General features: G+C 49.0%; 1 protein-coding gene across 5 annotated transcripts in view; it reads left to right on the top strand.

The window, feature by feature from the left end:
- Nucleotides 1–15302, top strand: part of LOC118357810 (cotranscriptional regulator FAM172A homolog) — a 230206-nt gene that overhangs the window by 148008 nt on the left and 66896 nt on the right. For all 5 annotated transcript variants that reach the window (XM_052478524.1, XM_052478518.1, XM_052478523.1 and 2 more), the window contains 2 exons: nt 1670–1786; nt 7452–7536. In XM_052478524.1, coding sequence (XP_052334484.1) covers nt 1670–1786; nt 7452–7536 — 202 coding nt within the window. The remainder of the gene's footprint in view (nt 1–1669; nt 1787–7451; nt 7537–15302) is intronic.

Raw genomic sequence — 15302 nt, 5'->3', positions numbered from 1 at the left:
TACCAGGATTTATTCAAATACAGCCCGCAGTCACTTTGATGTACTGCCAGCCTCAGCTGTAGGCAGCTGGACTAAGTACACCCGGTTAAAGTGATTGTTAACCTATTGTTACCAGGCCCTGTTCTCTATTCTTCCCGGGTTGATCTTGAGGGAACCTGTTGAAGGTGGTTGCGTATTACTACTACTACTCCTGTGGGTGGAGGGGCTATTGTAGTGTGCCGTGGTATGTAACGAGTCCTTTGTGAGACATTTTCCTTCCGAAGCTGACATTCAGGAGGGAATAGGTCGGCGAGTGTGGACGACTGTGATATTAGAATGGGACAGATTTTTTTTTCTTTGGGGTGGTGGGGGGGTGACTTTCAAATGTACGTGACAAGGACACAGAGGTCTGCACTGTTCTGCTCTGCTCGTGTCACATCCCACACTGTAACACACAGTGTGGCCTGGTCTTACAAGGGAGTATTGGTGGCTGCTGGTGTGTATAGGGTCCATTTACCTTCACACTTATTCGTTATTATTCGTCTAACAGTCAAAACTGGTCGTAGTTCAGCACTCCTACTCTGAGATGAATTGTGGATACGGCCCCCACGTCTGTGTACTGGTACCACCTACACTCACTTCTGAGCAGGTCTCTAATAATGAATAGAGCCTGTGTTCCACTACAGCAAATGCAAAGTCTCCATCTTCACAAAACTAAACTCAGCCAAAGAGTCTTTGATACTGTTACACTACTGATCCAACACTGCCGGGTACGACAGGGTGAGCAGCACGAAGGTGCTGAAGCACGCTTCTCTGAAGTGTTAATTTCTCTCTCCCTCTCATTATCTCTCTCTATCTTTCTCCCTCCCTCTCTCTCTCTCTCTCTCTCTCTCTCTCTCTCTCTCTCTCTCTCTCTCTCTCTCTCTCTCTCTCTCTCTCTCTCTCTCTCTCTCTCTCTCTCTCTCTCTCTCCCTTTCTCTCTTTATCTCTGTCTCTCTCCCTCTCTCTTTATCTCTTTCTCTCTCCCTCTCTTTATCTCTCGCTCTCTCTCTCCCTCCCTCTCTCTCTCCCTGTCTCTCTTTCCTTATCTCTCATTATCTCCCTCTCTCTCTATCTCTCTCCCTCTTTCTTTATCTCTCTCTTTACCTCTCTCTATCTCGCTCCCTCTCTCGCTCCCTCCCTCTCTCTCTCTCTCTCTCTCTCTCTCTTTATCTCTCTCTCTATCTCTCTCGCTCTCTCTCTCTTTATCTCTCTCGTCTCTCTCTCTCTCTCTCTCTCTCTCTCTCTCTCTCTCTCTTTCTCTCTTTATCTCTCTCTCTCTCTCTTTCTCTCTTTATCTCTCTCTCTCTCTCTCTCTCTCTCTCTCTCTCTCTCCTCTCTCTCTCTCCCTCTCTCTCTCTCTCTATTTCTCTCGCTCTCTCTCTCTTTATCTCTCTCTCTCTTTATCTCTCTCTTTATCTCTCTCTCTCTTTTATCTCTCTCTCTCTTTATCTCTTTATCTCTCTCTCTCTCTCTCTCTCTCTCTCTCTCTCTCTCTCTCTCTCTCTCTCTCTCTCTCTCTCTCTCTCTCTCTCTCTCTCTCTCTCTCTCTCTCTCTCTCTCTCTCTCTCTCTCTCTCTCTCTCTCTCTCTCTCTCTCTCTCTCTCTCTCTCTCTCTCTCTCTCTCTCTCTCTCTCTCTCTCTCTATCAGATGATTCAGAGAGAGGCTCAGGTGAAGAACAGGGTGTGTGCCGTGGCCATGACCGACTCAATCCACAACGTCTGGCACCAGGACGCCAACAAGAGCATCCAGGAGTGGCTGCAGCAGGTGAGATGACACAGGCACTTACATAGACACACACACACACACCCCCAATGGGAAATCTACCTAATGTGCCCTCACTTTCAGTGGCTGGACCATAGTGAAAACAAGAGGCAATGTGTAGCCTCACTCCTTCCATTATTCTTAGATTCCCTATTTCCTACAACCAAATACATAATAATGATTTGCTAGGAGAGAGCAGACCAGAGCACAGGCTACTGCCAGGTCACATGTCCAGCTACGAGCCAATCGTTTGCTTGTTTTCCCTGAATCTCTCCAGCCCCCACCCCCACCCTCCTGGTCTTTCTTCTTTGTGGAGGACGGATGTCAATGAATAAGCCAGACGGTTGGCCTTCTCCAGTCTGTCTGTGTTTGCGTGGGTCGCTTCATTTTCGCTCTCGCCCTTTCTGGCGTGACCTCTGCGCCGTAGACAGCACCTGGGCTCACTCAGTATGCACATACAGATGAGAGACACAGCCACCGCCAAAACTACAGGGGAGCCCAAGATGCAAATGTCACACCCCCCCGCAAGCGCGCACGCACGTACGCACCCACACACACAGACACATACACACCTCGCCATCACACTGGCCAGTTCATCGCATATGTTACCTTTTTCTGAATCCTCTTTTTTTCTTCTTAATATTCTGTCCTTCTTCCTGTCTTTTTTTTCTGATTCTAAGTTGTGTGTGTGTGTGCGTGTGTGCGTGCGTGCGTGTGTGCGTGCGTGCGTGCGTGCGTGCGTGCGTGCGTGCGTGCGTGCGTGTGTGTGTGTGTGTGTGTGTGTGTGTGTGTGTGTGCATGCATTTTGGTGCGTATGCGTCCCGTAGTTGAGCGTTGGTCGGAAGTTTCGGACTTCAAGGTTGAGTTGGCCTTCTTCGCTAGATTTCCTCTTTCTGATTAATTTTGGAAGAATGGCAGAGACGGCGCATAATTGGACCGTTAAGTGGTTTCTATTTGTGACGATTACCCAGAACAATAAATGTCTCATAACTTTCTCGCTCTAGCCCCCATGTCGGAGAGAATTCACTCTCTTTTCCTTAACCCTTGCCTGCTCCTTCCAGGACTCTTGACGCGTAGACACGTGGGCCTGCTTAAACAAAGAGCTTCCGCTTTTGAAGGGCAGGTGGACGAGCATGTAACTCCTGAATCAGTTGGGCTTGCAGGCTGAGACGCGCGCAGCATGACCTCTCTCTCAGACCGACGGCATGGTGAAAACTGCAGGTTTCACAACAACGGTCAGTGTGGGGTTTTGATTCAGTCCTAAGTGTAATTGCTCCTCGTAATTAAAGAACAGGCTGTGTTGCCCTTCCATCTACAGTAGTCAGTCACTCAGAGCCAGGCCACAGTCTCTTTGTGTTTCTGTTGGAAGTGCCGCCACTCCGTGTTTTCCCCCCTCTCTCCTGGTGTTCGACTCGGCATGATCACACACACACACACACACACACACACACACACACACACACACACACACACACACACACACACACACACACACACACACACACACACACACACACACACACACACACCCTGCAGGGCCTCTGTGGTGGCTATACCTCAATCAGGTGACCTTACAATACAGCGAGATCCCAAACATATCTCTCTCTCGCTCTCACGCTCACACACACACACACACGCACACACGTCCTCTATATTTATATCTGGAACATTATTCAGGTTCAGTGGCAGCTCTCCCCGGTGTAGCGCCGTCTGGGCTGCCCTCCCAGCAATTGTGTGTGTGTGTGTGTGCGTGTTAGAGCAGCACCCCTGGCGGTGTGGTGCTCCGCTCCTGTCGGACAGTGGTAATTCCCTCCCCCTGGGGGTCATGGGGTTAGGGATGAGGGGAGGGGAGAGAGGAGCAGAGAGAGGGATTTAGAGATCAGCGCGCGCTGGGACAGGCGATATAGAGCTAATGGGTCAGACGACGGACAGATGACGTCACACAGCAGGGAGAGGTAGAGCGAGCACTCGATAGAAGCCTTCAATTATAGTGGGCCCATAAGAGGCGGAGAGAAAAGGGGGGAGGGAGGGAGGGGAAAGCTCAAAGAGAGAAAAACAAGAGGGCAGGTGGGAAGGGAAACGAGGAACGGATGGAATGCAGTTAGAGGTAGGGAGACGTAGCGCTGGACAGAGAAAGCTGAGGAGCAGAGAGCAGAGGACAGTGAGAAAGAGGTGGATGGTGTGCAGCTTGGCAGCCTGTTACAGCCCAAGGTGTCCTCTGTCACGGTGGTGGTACGATCGCACAGCATAGCACAGCCATGAATAAACTGTCATAATTCACTGAGATTACACACACAGTAGATTACTCCCCACAGGGAGAGCGGAAGGGAAAGACCGAAAGGGAGGGTCACAGGCACTAAAGTGATGTCAGAGTAGGGACGGGATGGGGGGTCTGGGACGTTTTGAGGTGGCGGTCTGCATGACGGGCTATGGAGTTGGAAGGTGGTAGAGTGGGCGACGCGCCGGCATGTTGATCCGGGATCAGTTGTGTGTGTTTTGTGCGTTAAGGTGGGCGGGGAACCTACGGGCTTCGTATTGTCAGCTCTTCCACCAGCCGTATTGTAGGCTACTGGTCTCAGCACTGTTAGCCATGTCTTAGATGCTGGAGCAGCAGCGTTAGGTAGACACACACACACACACACACACACACACACACACACACACAGCAGCAACACGTGTTTGTGCTGGTAAAGTGGCCTAGTCAGTAAGCGAGATGGGAGGCATGTTTTACTGCAGGCTGTGGCCCAGAGCAGGTGGCTTTATTATAGGCCTGATAGGGAGGCTGAGGAGTGTCGCACAGGTAGGATCTGTTTTTGCCGTGACACCTGTCTGCCGTTTACACTCTCAAAGCATTATAGTGCACCATTACGAGCGCTGTTAGCATCCCGCTAAGCCCCAGCCGCCACCGGCTTCCGATCGGCACGGCCCCAAAGGGATTGTGGGACTCTGGGACTCGGGATCCAGATGTTTCGGATGAATAATGAAGATGGGACTGAATTAGTTCATTGGTAAAACGCTGCAGCTTGTGTGTGTGTGTGTGTGTGTGTGTGTGTGTGTGTGTGTGTGTGTGTGTGTGTGTGTGTGTGTGTGTGTGTGTGTGTGTTTCTTTCCGGCTCCGTTCCTTTTAAAATACAAACACACACGGTACAGCCACACACACTCACACACAGAGAGAGAGTTGAGCACATTTCTCTCACACATTAACTTACAGGATGTAAATCAGTGTTGTTGTATCCCTGCTTGGTTCCATCTGCCACTGACTGCCGTTGACTCTGGCGCGTATCGTCTTTCATTTGACACGTATTCCCCCTTTCAAACCCTACCTGGAGCGGGGCACAAACACACGCACACACACACACACACACACACGCTCGCACCAGGGTGACCTGTTTATGTTCGTGGCGTCTCACTCAGTTCAGCAGTGCCATTGATCGGCGCCCCGGCTTGAAGCGATGAGAATAATCATGTCTGTGAGAGATTCCCGATGTGCCTTCCTTTTGTCAACTTCCATCCTCTAATCCCGTGCAGCGGGTTAGCCTTTCTCTGACAGTTGCTCTCGCTGCTCCCTCAACGCCGGGGTTTGCCTTGGCAAACCTATTGAAACGCCGGCCCCTGTTCCTCCATTGGCAGGGAGCGGGAGGGCTGTCTTTGAAATGGCTCCCCTCGCTCACAGCGCAGCACAGCTGACGTCTTCTTCTCCCAGACGGAATGAATTAGGGAGATACAATGAGACACTTGATGTACCAGTCAAGGAGCCCTGCCTGCCTGCCTGCCTGCCTGCCTGACTGTCTGCCTGCCTGCCTGCACTCCCTCCAAAGAGCACAACTAGGGCAAAGCTCGGCATCTAAAAATACAACAATGCACGCCTGTTTTCCAAGATGGCACACACACACACACACACAGCTCTTCTCTCCTCCCCATACTGCTCACTCCTGCCACACTCGATTGACAGGATGAAGGAGGAACGAGGGGAAGGAGAAGCACTCCAAATGCGGCGACATGGAGGATTTGCTAACGTTCCCTTGTTTGGGTGTGTTTTGTTTGATAGGTTGCAACGCGGATGTGTGCTGACATTTATAGCTACGTCCCCATCAATACATCCCTTTCTCTCCGTACTTCCTCGTCGGGTACATTTGTGTGTTTGTTAATAATTCGCCGGAGACATGAATAAAGGTGGATTGATTCGGACTACTTGTGCGTGACGGAAGTTCCTCGAACTGACAGTCTTTCCGTTGATTTTACATTGAGTTGTTCAAAATAACTTCCCCGCACATGATTCTACCACCGTACCTCACGGCACCACAAATGAGATAATCTTGGCTGTGTGTGTGTGTGTGTGTGTGTGTGTGTGTGTGTGTGTGTGTGTGTGTGTGTGTGTGTGTGTGTGTGTGTGTGTGTGTGTGTGTGTGTGTGTGTGTGTGTGTGTGTGTGTGTGTGTGTGTGTGTGTGTGTGTGAATCCTCTCCTAAAGTCGCTGAAGTTGTTGTCATGGAGGAAAAAGCTGAAAATAGAGTGTTGTAGGCTGCTGAAGACGCGTACAGTGGTATATCAATCTGAAAGGGGCCTCGAGGACAACAGAGAGAAAGCGTAAGGGCCGACCGAGCGGTGTGGCCTCTTCACCACATTTGTCTCAATCTTGCAGAAGTGCTCAAGCACACACACGCGCGTTCTCTTTCTTTCTCACTCTGTCTCTCACACACATGCTCACTGTCTCGTTTTCTCTCTTACACCCACGGGAGTGTCCAGATGACGCAGGTGTGGGGGGGGGCTTGCGACAAGCCAGCGGAGGTGTGATGTGACCCGTGGGTCTATCATGTCTCCAGACAGGGTAGGGATGTGTTGAGGTGCTGTCCTCCCTGATTGGCCCCAGCCAGACTCTCTCTGTCAGGCAGAAGCAGGGCCTTGGGAGAGGGGGAGGTCGCTGGGTTTGGGTGAAGAGGGTAGGGGTGGCCGTAGACGGAGTTCAAGGATGGGGTGGGGGCGAGCTGCAGAGCTCTGTAGGAGAAGACCCCCCCTACCACCACCAAACACACAGACACACACACCCCCTCACACATAGCACTGTAATGGCTGTCAGGAGGACTGGGGCGAAAGGTAAACAAGTGTAGATAAGCAGTGATTCAGAAAGAGGCCAGCTGCACACAGCATAATCTCTTTTACATTTCTGTTTCTTCTGTTTAACTTTTATCTTATCTCAGGAACGTCTTCTCCATGCATTCCTCCTCTTCATCCCCCCTCTCTGCCTCGCTCCTCCAGCGTCCCATCAAACTCTGCATACCACACTGCACCGTCAACGAGACCGGACAAAAGCCACACACGGTTTCATCCAACACACTTGCGCGCACCACACACACACGCGCTCCTTTTGAAGTGGTATGTCAAGCACATTGTGGTGTAGGCTTGATATGTACTGTACTGTAAAAAGCATTTCACCTGAGGAAAGGTCAAGACAGGGTAAGACTCTAAGTGTAAGACTGTGGACTCCCCTAAGGGGAGGGGGGGTTGTGGGTGAGCTTGAGGGGTTACGGGTCACCAGGCTGCGTAGACACCCCCCTGGTGCACCTGGTGTGCCGTGTAACCCCCCGCAACCACAAACAATATCAGATCTGTCTGAGAAATGTGTCACAGGGCGTTTAATTGCTTGTTCCTGTCTCCCCCCTCCCCCACAGCACTGCCGTAACTGGGTGTCAAGCCCCGAGCCCCTGGACACACCGGTGGAGCCCATGCTATCAGACTGTCCTCGCGTCTCTGCAGGTAGCGTGTGTGACTGTGGATTCAACACTCCTTACACCTTTCATCTCTCTCTCTCTCTCTCTCTCCCTCTCTCTCTCGCTTTAATCTTTTCATGTGGTGTTTTGCTCCATTTCTCTCTGGCCTCTCTGTGGATGGTTTGTAGTGATGATGTCACAGCCAGAGAATTTGCCCTTAATTCAGGATTAGGCCTGTAATCTGTAATCCCGAACATGATGATAAAGATGGACCATGGTGACGGGGCCTCGACAACTGCCCGTACGTTAAATGGAACATTTGAGTGTGTGAGTGAGTGTGTCTGTGTGCATGTACCTTCATGTCACTCGACGACTACCCTAACGGTGGTCATGCGGGCTTATTGTGACTACCCTCTCCTCACTTGTCGGATGGCGTCATGATCAATGTATAGGTCGACATGCATGTTTTTCCAGGGAGCCATGCCTCCCGTCGTTATCGGATCTGCCGGGTTCAAAACAACGTGGTTACACATGGTTGAGAGGACAGTGGGTGGCCCGTGAACTAACTGGTGGTCTCGTCTCCAAGAAAAGTCTGCTCTATGTTATACCATATGCATCCCTAGCTAAATTGCCATGTAATATATCAATATTAATAGTCGGCCTATATGCCGGTCAGGTTGTTTATACTCATCTATACAACGGGTGGGTCTTTATCCTGCACGCTGAGTTGGTTAAAACCGCATTCCAGCCGGTGTCTATCCCACGAGTTACCACTGGCTAAGTCTATGACATTTTAATGTTACGTACCAGCCACTGTTACGTTCTCAAAGGACTTAAAATAGGCACTGTTCAAAAGTGTTTTCCTCTTTGGTAAGTCACAAACCCTGAACGTTACGCCGTGAGGTTCTGCCGCTATAGGCGCCAGTTATCAGGCTCGTCTTATCCCAGGCACATTCGATTGACCCGTTGGCCTGAATGACTTTGACGTCGGCGATAGTGAGAGAAAGTGGACGAGAATTCGTCGTCCAGCTCAGCAAGTCTTTGGAGGCGGGACTCTGGTCTCATGTCAAAGGTTGATTTGGTCGTCTTTGTGTCCTTGGCGGCACCGACCACTGCGCCGCCACTCACGAGAGAGCGGCCAGAGGTGACAAAGGTTGAGGGAAGGATGTCAGAAGTACCACGACCCTCTGTCTGCGGAGAACGCTTCTCAATTCATCCTTCTGTCCCTCCCTCCCACTCATCCGTGTCCTTGTACATCGGAGACACACACACACCCACACTCCCACCACACCAAGAGCCAACTGCACTCGTCTGAAGTCCGGCAAGCTTTAGGCTACTGGACGGCTATGGAAAATGGCGCCTGATCAGACGTACACTAAGACGTCTGAAGGCAAACCAAAGCATGCCATTGGCTGTCTGTCAGATGTGGGGTTTGAGTGGCAGTCGGCAGTGAGGATGGAGTCAGTGGCGGCACTGAAGGGACGAGTTTCCCTCCAACCAGCTATCTCACTCCCTCTCTCCCTGTGCGGTAGTGGTTATAGCGTAGGGGTTATCCATGCTGGTTGGTGTTTGGCAGATGGACATGGTGACGTGGAGACAGGCCTGTCTGGCTATTACTGCTAATCATCTGTGAAAACAACACTGGTACCAGCATGGCAATGCCCCACTTATGGGCTGGAAGGATGGAGGGAGAGAGAGATGGAGGGAGGGAGGGATGGAGGGAGGGAGGGAGGGAGGGGTAGTTTTGTAGCGTGGGGTTGGGGTGTCCGCTAACATCTCTGTTTATTGTTTTTAACGTGATAAAACCTGGACTGCTTCCCTGCTCGCCTGGCTAGCTTTTCTCCCACCCCTCTCTCTTTCATTTTCATTCCCTCTTTCAAAGGAATCTTCCCCTAGAAGGTCACTGCTCCAGCGCTGGCAGCGGCCTGAGAGATTGGCAGAATTTTATCAGTTAGGAGCACGCTGAACACTGCCTAAATATGCAGATAAAGTGGAACAAATCTCCTGCTGGAAAGCCTCCCCGTGTGCTGTGCTGGGGGGGGGGGCAGGATTTGTAGGATGGCTGGGGTTGGGGAGGGGTGGCTGGGGCCTTCCCAGGGTCTGACACACCAAGGCTGGGCTGCAGTCACAGAGCAGATAGCCAGGAGAGAGAGGAAGAATGGCAGGGATGGGCAGGCCCACTCGAGAGTCAGGCTTAGAGGCACACAACAGTGACAATGTGAATCCCCTCCTCGCACTGCAAGGTGACTTGTGCGGCTCTAGGAGAAGTGTGTGTGGCTGCTGCCTGGCCATACACTTCCCTGTGTATTTAGTTGGAATGTGAAGCTAAAACTTTTCTATACTCCAGCGTTTTGGATTTGAGATCAAATATTTAATATGAGGCGACAGTACATTCATACATACATTTACCGTTTAGAGATGATTTGTGTAGCTCGTCCCCCCGTTTGAAGGCGTCATAAGTGTTTGGACAAATTCACTTGTGTATTAAAGTAGTAAAAGGTTTATGCCTCTAACTTTCTCACTGTTTAGAGTGTGCGTCTGGTTCTGCCTGTGTGAGCGGGTCGATAGAATTGTAAACACAGGAGTCCGACCAAATCCACCAGGTCTGCTATAGGGCAATTCCACGCCAGTGGGGGAGTAAAATATTGTCAGTATCTCAGATAGTACTGGTAATTCTCACGTACGAACTTGTTTGAAAAGCTTTTCAAACAAGTTTGAAAACCTTATGATCTGTGTTGAACAAATGAATTTGTCCATTTGTATTTCAGAATGTAGACATACTCCATATGTTAGTGCGCACTATAAGGACTATAATGACACCAAGATGTCTGTATCACATACGGTTCACCGATCGTAGGGTCTTACAGGAGGCATGTGTACAGTTGAAGTCGGAAGTTCACATACACCTTAGCCAAATAGATTTAAACACAGTTTTTCACAATTCCTGACATTTAATCAGAGTAAAAATTCCCTGTCTTAGGTCAGTTAGGATCACCAACTTTATTTTAATGTTAAATGTCAGAATAATAGTAGTGATTTATTTCAGCTTTTATTTCTTTCATCACATTCCCAGTGGGTCAGAAGTTTACATATACTCAATTAGTTTTTGGTAGCATTGCCTTTAAATTGTTGAACTTGGGTCAAACGTTTCGGGTAGCCTTTCGCAAGCTTCCCACAATAAGCCGGTGAATTTTTGACCCATTCCTTCTGACAGAGGAGTCAGGTTTGTAGGCCTCCTTGCTCACACACACTTTTTCAGTTCTGCCCACACATTTTGTATAGGGTTGAGGTCAGGGCTTTGTGATGGCCACTTCAATACCTTGACTTTGTTGTCCTTAAGCCATTTTGCCATAACTTTGGAAGGATGCTTGGGGTCATTGTCCATTTGGAAGACCCATTTGCGACCAAGCTTTAACTTCCTGACAGATGTCGTTAGATGTTGCTTCAATATATCCACGTAATTTTCCTCCTCATGATGCCATCTATTTTGTGAAGTGCACCAGTCCCTCCTGCAGCAAAGCACCCCCACAACATGATGCTGCCACCCCCGTGCTTCACGGTTGGGATGGTGTTCTTCGGTTTGCAAGCCTCACCCTTTTTCCTCCAAACATAATGATGGTCATTATGGCCAAACAGTTCTATTTTTGTTTCATCAGACTAGAGGACATTTCTCCCAAAAGTACAATCTTTGTCCCCATGTGCAGTTGTAAACCATAGTCTGGCTTTTTTATGGAAGTTTTGTAGCAGTGGCTTCTTCCTTGCTGAGCGGCCTTTCAGGTTCTGTCGATATATGACTCGTTTCAATGACTCCAAACCAAGTGTATGTAAACTTCCGACTTCAACTGTAGGTCTCAAATGGCCACTTTCATCATGATTTTCTAAAAAACAGTTCGAGATACAATTGTAAAAAATGTAATTTAAAAAAAGAACTCTCTTCCTCCCAATGGAATTCCTATGTTAGAATTTCCAGAAAAATCTGAGATAGCAAAAATATTTGTCCTCTCCCGCTGGCGTGGAATCGCCCTACGGGCCTACTATCCCTTCTGCCTCCCTCTCTCTCCCACAGAGGTTGGGAGAGTGGAAACGATCAGTGTGCACTCCCTCCTCTCTATTATGTACCTACTCCTTAGCGATTACTCATTGTTGAACCTGATTATGAATTACAAAGGCCCAGCGTAAACACTGATTAATGGCTAACAAAAGTACGTTAATGTGTACCTGAACTTTAATTACGCGTCCTGGTCCGTTACAAGGTTCTGAACACAGGCCCGTAATTAACCCTCATTGTGTTCATCAAGATGAAGATGCTCCTATTTGATGTACTGAAGGAGTTGTATATCTTTCTTTTTGAAGAGAATGTTTGCATTGAGTGCTAGAACCAAGAGTGTAAAATAGAGCAATGAGAGCGAAGTCTGGTCCGTTTTACCTGAGCTCTAATCTTTCCTAAAAGTGAGTCTGTGGAACGAAGCGCAATGTGGGTCAGCTGTGTGTCTGTGTGCGTGCGTACATACGTACGCTTGCGCGTGTTGCGGTGGCCGTGCCCACATGCCGGTTAGGCTGAACTGCAGTGTCGTTGGTCCGGCATCTACTTTTGATCGTGAAACGCCTCTTCTTGTCGCCACCTCCACACTCCACCTACAGGTCCACGTCCGTCCACCTGATGGATGTTTACCTGCTGAGTTAAACTGTCAGAGGAAACGCAGTCCGCCTCCTCAACCACCTCCTGTTTTCTCAGCTTGACTTTCTGTTTTGTCTTTTTTTTTTTTTTTTTTTTTTTTTAGGGAGGGGGTTGTCTGCTGGCTCATCGAAAGATCAAATGGGGAGAGGAAGGGGCGTCTTTCTCTCTTGTTTGTCTTTGCGGACGTTAGCGTAGCCTAGAGCTAGCGTCGCAGGAAATGGCTAGGGTAAACGTTGGTGAACCAGAGGTGAACTCTGACCCGTGATCCTGATCCCATCACGGGGCTCATCGCCGGGGCTAGCTGTCGTCTGGATTTTACTGGTGCCAAGCTCTCTTTCAACTGACACGCTTGTGGAAAACGCTGACCCGGCAGTGTCCTCCTCTCTGAGACCACCATAAAAAATGGCTGTTTTTTAAATCATTTTTTAGATACAGACAGAGGTGACTGTGTCGGGGGAATATTATGGTGTTTGAGGAAGCTACTTTTTATTTGTGGAATGGTAGATCCTGTCTACTGGTGGATTATTACAATAGACTGGAAAAATATAGTGCAGGAGCTGGCAGCTGAGTATATAAGGGATTCTTAGGCGTGAACGAGGGAATGAATGAGATGTCTATGTCTATGTTCAGGGGAGAGACTGGCTGCTGTAATCAGCATCTCCTCCCAGGCCTCATCAGCCTTTTATCTCTCCACATTCTGCACAGCCTTTCATGTGCCTCTTCCTCTGTATAAACACACGCCACCACTACACATATTGACACAAATCATTGTGCTGCTTGTGTCATGTATTGAATTTTTCTTGCTCTCATATACTAGGCTCAAATACTCCACCCTCCCACTTGCTCCCATGGTGGAGGGAATACAGTTTCATGTCATTTTGCGGGGGGGTTCTCCTTTTCTCTCTCCATTTCTCTCATTGTCATTTAGCAGACGCTCCTATCCAAAGCGACAGGAGCAACAGGAGCAATTTGCATTAAGTGCCTTGCTCAAGGGCATTATTTCACCTCGTCGGCTCGGGGATTCGAACCAGTGACCTTTCGGTTACTGGTCCAATGCTCTTAACCGCATGGCTACCTGCTCTCTCTCTCTCTCTCGCTCTCTCTCGCTCTCTCGCTCTCTCTCTCGCTCTCTCTCTCTCTGTCTCTCTCTCTCTGTCTCTCTCTCTCTCTCTCTCTCTCTCTCTGTGTCTCTCTCTCTCTCTCTCTCTCTCTCTGTGTCTCTCTCTCTCTCGTAGAGCATCAGAAAACATGGCGTTCATTTGCTATTCCTCTTTAAAGTGTTTGATCTGTGTGCTCCGGAGCAGACTGGCGGGCCATGACCCACTTGGCTGCCTTATCTAATGAACCCCAATAACACCATGCAGACAGGATCAAGAGTGCTGGAGAGAGAGGAAAATAGTTATAATTTCCTTCCCCCCTTTTGCTCTGTCTCTGAGTTTGTTGTGCCTCTGACGGGGTCATATTTATGGCGCCGAGTGAAAAATAGAGAGGCTGGTGTGGAGGAGGTGGAGGGGGAAGAGCTTCGGTAAAGACAGTTGGAGCTGTACAGGAGATCTTACTTAGTCATTCTCTTTGTTTCCCTTTTGTTCGAGTTTCATTTCTCACATGCACAAGTACTGTGAAGTGCTTAACTTGCAAGCCCTTCTCAACACTGCGGTATTCAATCATTTTTGTACTGTATGGATTCTTTTGACGCCTGTTTTGGAGACATTGTGATGGGGGGGGCAGGTTAAAGAGTCATCGTGTCATGACGCAGAGAGAAATAGAATAACCTCAATTTCCATACCGGCAGAAAATACAAAACTACACAACTCAAAGGTCTTGCACAGCATTTTGCGTGTTCAATTGCGTATGAACTCCTTTTGGCCCTGAATGAATAGGCTGACACAGGGTCGTAGGCCCGTGAACGTAAAGTTAGGGCGACAATATATAAAAAAAGAACCCCCTTGATACCGAAGGGAACATTGAGAGGAAGCTAATTCTTTAGGAGGGACCTATGGCAGACAGATTAAGAGCACTGTCATACCCTCCACACCTGTCTGGTAGACAATTGCTTGTGATTGTTTTGAAATGTCAGGTCAGTGGCCACGCTCTGGTAGACACCCCATTCCTCATCTCTCCCTCCTGCCCTGTTTCTCTACCTCAAAAGACTAGACTGTCTCCTCTGTCAACGGAGCAGGGACGATAGACGGGAGGTTGCTTTCTATCAAAGACCGGGTCACTTTGATCACTTTGAAAGGACTGTGTGTGTCTGTCCAATTTGATCTTGGTGTTCTCTGACGTGTGTCTGAAGTCAGATCAGAGGTAGGACATGTTGGATACCAAGTACTACCAGTCAATAGACATGATTCCACCATGGCCTTAGAGAGGTCTGTCCGTTTCCTCAGTGAGAGGAATACAGCATCAATGGTAGTTTAATGGTAACATTCCGAGCTCATTGTTGCATCCCAAAATCAATATGTTGAATGTATGTCTATATCGACTGTGTGCACAGTATGTGGTTCTAAGTGTGTACAGCATGGCAGAGAATGGCAGCTCAACTGTGTGATTCCATGGAGAGTAGCATGGCTGGGAGTATTGGGTGGAATACTTGAGGAGACCAGTCGAGTCTACTGGTCCAGTAGTGGTCCCTCGTGGCTCTGTCGAGTTGATAATAAGCCGGTCAGGCTGACTTGGTAAAAGAGTGGAAACGCTGCAGCAGCCCCCCCTCCCAGGTGTCACATTGAAAACCGCCTCACCCAGCCTTTATGTCGTCTTTTGTGTTGCTGTTGGTCTCATCTTATCTCCGAGCCCTTTCTCTTATAACATCCCTTGCCTGTATCTCGCTCCGGCATTTTTTATTTATTTATTATGAGTGTTATGGCAACTGGTTGCTAAGCAACACAGAAGGTCAGGTAAAGTTGTTGTTGTTTTTTTTCTTCCCCCAGAGTAGCAGAGCTCATCTATCTATTGGTTTGTGAATGTTGGTTAGGATTTAGTATGGATGTAGTGGAGGGTGATGCATTTAAATGCAACCTTTACGCAATATTAGTGTAAGCGTTACCAGTCAACTCTACCGGCGTTCCGCTCTCACTCACCTTTTTGGGTGTATTGTGGTCCTGTGTGGATCAGTTGGTGGAGCATGATGCTTGCAA

Source organism: Oncorhynchus keta, chromosome 25 (assembly GCF_023373465.1).
Source record: "Oncorhynchus keta strain PuntledgeMale-10-30-2019 chromosome 25, Oket_V2, whole genome shotgun sequence".
NCBI lineage: Eukaryota > Metazoa > Chordata > Actinopteri > Salmoniformes > Salmonidae > Oncorhynchus > Oncorhynchus keta.
This window is presented reverse-complemented; position numbering and strand designations above follow the sequence as displayed.